At 30.6% G+C, this 6,942-nt stretch overlaps 1 protein-coding gene across 1 annotated transcript; it reads left to right on the top strand.

The window, feature by feature from the left end:
• The first annotated feature begins 981 nt into the window (after positions 1-981).
• LOC131851926 (ommochrome-binding protein-like) lies at positions 982-4,914 on the top strand. The gene is made up of 2 exons (XM_059202478.1): positions 982-1,057; positions 3,741-4,914. The coding sequence occupies exons 1-2, from the start codon at positions 1,036-1,038 to the stop codon at positions 4,607-4,609; spliced, it is 891 nt and encodes a 296-aa protein (XP_059058461.1). The 5' UTR covers positions 982-1,035; the 3' UTR covers positions 4,610-4,914.
• The last annotated feature ends 2,028 nt before the right edge of the window (positions 4,915-6,942 follow it).

Genomic DNA, 6,942 nt, shown 5'->3' with positions numbered 1-6,942 from the left:
ATAATAATACGAGTGAGGACAATTTTAACATAGTTCGGTGCGGACCTTTATTCGTGTCCATGTACTGGATCGGTGGGTGGCAAATGGACTAGAAATATTTAGAGCTGTCTTTGTTAAAAAAAATAAGATGAAACAACTTTACATTATAATAATTATGATTAGGTAGGTGTTCATAAAATAATATGTGATGTTAAATGTTCCCTCTATATACGTTTACGTGCTAGCTGTACCCGCGGTATTAGCGGCATATTTATAGCATATGTATTATTTTGCTATATAAGCTATATTACTGAAAATCCGTTCAGTAGTTTTTGCATGAAAGAGTAACAAACATCTATCATGTATCCATGCATGTTTTTTCGCGTTTATAATATTAGTAGGATTCTGTGGCTACATTATAATGTATCATATAAAAACTCTGAATATGAGACACACGTTATTACATGCCGACCGTCATACGTAACTAATGGGTTGCCATTTCGTAGGACTAAGATAATTATCTAGGATAATTAACACGTTGTCATCTAGTCCCAAGCTTGCGGTATGGGTACTAGATAATTTAATATATATAAATAGATACTTAAATATATATTTTTTTGGAAATACATGTATTCGCTGCCTTTTCTGCCTTTTCTCTTCGACCTGAACATAGCTCACAACTGTTTGACGCCTAAAATAGGTAAGACTGAAAACGACTATTTACAAACCCTATCTCATTAAAATCTGCTATTTTACATCATACAGTAAATACCGTATTTAGTCCTGTACACATCTACTACAGCTCTATGTATTTTATGTTCTCGGACACACGTGGTAATTTCATATTTAACAGCAATGGGGCACCCACACCATACATTGTGGTAGACGATGGATGTCGAACACGCGCGCATTGTCATCTAACTTCCGTGCCTTTTTAAATCTGTAGGTATAGAAAAAAAAATACGCGCGTTTTCTAGATTTTATAGTCTGTGACCTCAGTGAATCAGTGATCATTTGTGGTCGTGTTTTTGGAATGTAAATTGACGTTACGAGATCATGGACAAATTTCGTAAAAAAGGTTCGTTTTGTTTATTACTTTGTTATAAACTATGATGTAAACATTAAAACATGATTATATATAAATTGTATTTTATATAAATACAAAGTAAATAAAAAAAATCACATAGATAATAAATAAAAGTTCGTAAAATTTTGAAACGAAATATTTTTTTATTTTCTCTTGGTGGCTACGCACAAAGTTCATTGTAATTCAACAAGAAAGTTTTGTTCTTTCTTGTTTATGAATAATATTTTTTGTTCGTTTTTGTTATATTTATGAAAACTGTAAATAAAACATATTCATTAATAATAATATTTCAAAGTATTTTCATTATTAGCAAGTCAGGTCAATAAAAGGAAAAGTCAGGAAACTTTCGTCTCTTTGGCGGAAAAGATTAAATATAAATAAATTGTACAGTTTTATATTACGAAGAAGCAAATTGTAAGTATATTATATATTGGTCTACAAATACGTAATATAATTATATGCTTTCCTATCTTTATTCCATGGAACAAATTTTTGTTCATAATAATTTACTATTGGAAGGATTTATACAAAGTTACTTGCGACCTGTTACTTGCTTAACCTGATTCTGCCGCCCCCATATGTGTTTTGGTTTGAAGAAAGAGATATTACAGCCAAATTACAGTGCAAGGAGGCATAACAAAAAATCGTTCAGAAACTTGCCACAATAAATTTTATAACTGTATATATTTTTACTTATATATAAACTCTGTATTACATTAAACATCTACAAGAATTATGTTAACAAGAGATATTGATATACAAAAAGCGGTGTTATCGTAAGCAAGCAATTACATATTCCATTATTATTATTATTTTCTATTCTATTCTAGTACCATCGACCACCCTGCTAATCGTTTCTCCTCTACGCAAAGGTTGTCTGGAAGAGATCTCAAAAGTGATAAAACCACCTTTTGTATGTACTATGTTAATTTTAATTCTTGTAATATATCTGATGCAATAAAGAGTATATAAATAAATAATACCACCCAGTTATATAAAAAACAGCAAATTTTATATATTTATGTGTCGTCTTAAATTCGGTGATACAGTTAAGTGCCTATCCTAATTTTCTTTTATGGTACAACTTTTTGTTTTAAGATTGCTCATAACAAAGACAATAACTAGCAGGTGCATAAAAACCCTATTAAATATTCAACTATAAAAATGGTCGCGTGCCGATCGATGGCTACGCTGCCCTACTTCCATAAGTTTCGAACTTGCAGCCTACCTAGTCAGCTTATATAGTTTTTAGTGAGCTTACCTATTTTACACTTAGTAGTAGTTAGTAAGTGCTTAGATAATTAATTTAATTTAATATTGTTTCTAGCAATAAAAAAAATAAAGTATTGCAATAATAATAATAGGAATAATAAAGTGATATTAAATAAAAATTAAGCTAAATAAATATTATGCTTGAATATATTAACAAATATTGAATAATTCTATGTTTATATATGAGTTTAGAAGTAGATCAAGTGATTTTTTTAATGATTCACAGTTACTTAAAAGTTTAATATTGTGTTTAAAGTTTTGATATTTGCAAGATACGGAATTGCTATTTTTCAAGATTAATGTAAGTACTGTGTATTTGTGTCGAGTAATATTTGTATTCATTCTATATAGAGTTGCCACTCGTAATTTTATCCCAGAACTTGTCCCAGTTTTCGGAAAATCCCATCCCAATACATCCTATGTAGTTTTTAAGCAGCATCCTGAGTTTATAAATTTAATTAAAAATTATTTTATTAAAATTTATAATATTATAATTACTTAAAATTTTTTCACATGTTTTTATTACATATTAATTTAATTATTGCAACTCCATTGCGTTCTGTTTTTTAATTGAATTGTCCTGTTATTACCCAACTTCAAATCCTGGTTTTTTTAATTTATGATTGGCAATACCGATAAACGTCTCCTTTATATATAAAGAGCAATGCGGACATCACGTTATCACGAGACCCCCATGATAGTACTATGGTGTTTCCATTCCGGATTATTACATTGGTTACTTTTATTTTTACTAAACGAACACAATTTTTACTTTGTTGTTTTATTTATTGTTATACGTTTCGTGCACATTTGAGGAAAACAACGATACAATTAACAACAACATCACAAACAAATATCTTGTATTGAATGTTTGAATCGTCGATTTTGTTTTTTATACCGTATTTATATTCTTATACCTAAATAAATACGTACATATATTTAATTAACATTTTTCTGGACGTAAATATTTTATACTTAAAGTTTTGCAGTAAATAATAATAAAAGTAATATAATGTAAGAAAAAAAGAACTTATAAAGGAATGTTATATCTAATATTTCTTGATCATTGTTCTTGCGATCAGTCAACATTGCGAATGAGAGGTAGAATAAAGAAAATGAGACTATTCAAAATCCTTATATTAGGATTATTTCAATAAAGATTATTTCTAATATCCTTTTTGTTAACATTACCTCTAATCAGTTTTTCTTCTAGCGTGTCACCGCGGCGTTGATTCTCAGTGGAGGACTTTTAGTATAGATGTTTTGCTAAAAGCAATTGTAGGACGGTAGAACGTTGTGTTAATAGAAGTACTGTTAACACAAATTTCTACTATTCTACAACTGAGCATAATAGTTACCATGCATATAATATACTGATTGGCACTACCTTTCATTGTTACAGAATTAGAAATGTTTTTCCTTACGGCCATGTTCCTTGTTGGTGCAGTTGTGACGCAGAACATCACTATCGATTGCATATCGTGCATCAAAGTCAACGCTACGTGTTTCAACGTGTCCTACCTGTTTGACATGAACGCTACCTTCCGAACACATATTGTTGTTCACAAAATGGGATTACTACGCAGTGAGAACACACTTTTCTACAGTTTCGAACCGGAAATTGCCGATAAGGAATATTATAAGGTTGCTTACGTTAATTTAGACAAACCAGATGTTCAGGGAGAAATTTCCGATGAACATATACCGATACTCAATTTCGGAACGTTTGATATTGATCAAGACAATTCTATTGTTTATTTGGGCGGCCATGATGGTATTTTCACTTATGGCGGTACTAAGAAATTAACACCGTATAGTTCTAGAGGGGACACAATATTAAGTCTTTTCTATAAAGGATTCGTTTATTTCGTCAAATCAGATGACAATAGAATCATTTCGAAAAAGGGCGATCAATTTAATAGTGTATTAGAGTATGAGCCTATTAAGAATTTTGTTATAACAAAATACGATGTTATTGTATTTTTAAGTAACTACGGATTGTTTTTGCACAAAAAAGGCGAAACCATTTGGTTGTCTAAAAATGCTTTCTTCAGAGGTCTGACTATTGATTTAGATGACACAGTTTATGCTTGGTGGATTGACGGCATATACAGAATTGTTATTGAAAAGAATCTAGCCGAATCTAGTATTGTAAAAGTGGCCGATATACCTGGCATAGGAGCGTTGACTTTCGATAACGATAATAACATTATATTCAGCTCGGATAGGAGCGTATTCAAAATGACAGAAACGAATATAACGAAATGTTGAAACGATTATTTAGTTCTTGTTTGTAAGTTATTTGTTAATGTATTAGATCTTAATATAACTTTGTAAAAAGTTGTCTGGGTACCTGAGTCTCGCCTATTTCAGCCTCAAAGCTGCATGCTTTGTAAAATGTGCTTCGGTAGAAAGGTAAGATAAGGCAGTGATATTACAGATTACGAGGCATGAGATCTTAGTCCTTAGAATGGCAACGCAAGGATATGACATGATAACGTATTGTATGTGCTGTCCGTATATACAGGCGACGGTTACCACTTACCACCAGGTGGACCGTCAGCTTGTTGGCCATTTCAACTCTACAGAAAAATATATAATATATTTGCCATAACGTACATGTAATATTTCATTAATAGGTAAGAACTGTTGTGAAGAAAATTTTGTGTTAAAGATATAAGAATGTAAAATAAAAGATAATATAAGTAATTAACATAGTAATATTAATGAGGCGTAAAAATTACTTAATGATACAAATGTAACTTTTAATTTTAAATGCTATAAATATTAACAATATAAATGAACTTACATAATGATGGTGAAATCATCATCATTTCTTGCTATCTGCTTTGTTGTATGAAATCATTGTATGACTTTATTTATTTAAATTTTTTTGGTAATGTTATTCTCAACAGTATAATGTAATTTAATACTTAAATAATAATATATGTACTTTAGACGTAATTAAGTATTTGCCTAATAATTATATTTGGTCGTATATTTGTAGATATAAAATTTAAAAATAAAGTATTTGTTAGTAAATTATTACTTTCCTATATATAACATGTGTAAAGTTTATATTCCCTTACAATGCAACAGAAATATTTTTGATTTTTTGTATTATAGACTTTAATATTCATAAAGTGAATACAGGATCGATATTAGATTAAATAATTTTCGTTTAAAGAAAAATAACAAGCATTCTTGATGTAAATCGTCAAGAATGCTTGTAACATAAAAATTACAGATGATCTAAAAACCTGCTTCTTTCTGAAGTGGGTTTAAATAACAATTTTAATTGTATTTGTTCAATTACCAGCGGGTATATTGACACAAATAAATATAGAACAATTAACCACAGCAATTGGAGTACTCGGCGATTAAGTGGATTGTGTAAGAGGTATAGGTATACAAGGACGAGGCTGATACGAACGCTAGACGACTATAAAATACATTTAACTGTAAAGTTCAAGGTTTACTGGGTTTTCTCACGACATACTACCGAATATGATTTTCTTACACGTTCACAGTGTATAATGTAATGGGTATATTGCTTCAGGCACGAGAAATATTTTATTGGAGGTGTGCTTGATTATTTCATTACAAACTAGCGACCTATACAGGCTCCGTAAGGATGCATTACACATTTTTGAATTTCTCAGCATCTACTATACTAAAATATGCATGTATTATATATATAAACCTTCCTCTTGAATCACTCTATCTATTGCTGAAAACTACATTTAAATCCGTCGCGTAATTTAAAAGTATAGGTAAGTGAACAGACAGCGATAGCGACTTTGTTTTAGGTTATGTAAAGATAACCTCATTAAAAGAACATTTCTCCCCATCATTCTGACTGGTTGGTTTCAAATTAATTTCGAGACATTAATAAAATCATGAATAACACCTCCAATAAGCGATTACCTACATACTGTCTCAAGGGAAACCTGTCTTCGAATATTCACAAATGAAATGAGAAAAAAAACATGATAAATGAAGTCGGCAAGCTTTGTATTGGTTTAGAAAACGTGACATTTATTGTGACGGTTTCGGGGGAAAACTAATGGAAGATAAGAAGATATATGTGAAAATAATAATGTGAAAATCATATTTATATGTCAGATATATACAGAGGCGAGACTTTATAAATGAGGTGTCGCAGTTAGGATGTGTCAAACCGATTATACCGATATCGAATTGAGTAATAATCGATATTTACAATATTCTATTATTAGGTAATGATATAGAAAACATAGGTATGTCGCTAATATGTTCTTCTTTCGTTCATATTTGATAAGCCGCGCTCTTGTCGGTGCAGCTTTTGGCATTTCCCAGGATTTTCCATCAACAACACGACTCCAGGTTTTTTTCTTGATCTGTTTACTATAGCTGTCTCTTGGTCTTCCCCTTTCCCTCTCTCCTTCTATTTTTCCTTCGATAAGATTATTCATAAGTTCGTAGAATAGTAAGTATCAAGTATCCCAAGATTTTCTTTAACCCTTTGCAGTACTTATTCATTTTTTATTTTATCTTTACGGCTAATTCTTTCCACCCTTCTCAACACCACATTTCAAAAGCTTCCAATTTGTCCCTTTCCTTTT

This window comes from Achroia grisella, unplaced genomic scaffold (assembly GCF_030625045.1).
Source record: "Achroia grisella isolate CSIRO2021 unplaced genomic scaffold, CSIRO_AGI_Agris_v1 utg8162, whole genome shotgun sequence".
NCBI classification, from domain to species: Eukaryota; Metazoa; Arthropoda; class Insecta; order Lepidoptera; family Pyralidae; genus Achroia; species Achroia grisella.
The sequence above is the reverse complement of the archived record's forward strand: the minus strand, read 5'-3'. Positions and strand labels throughout refer to the sequence as shown.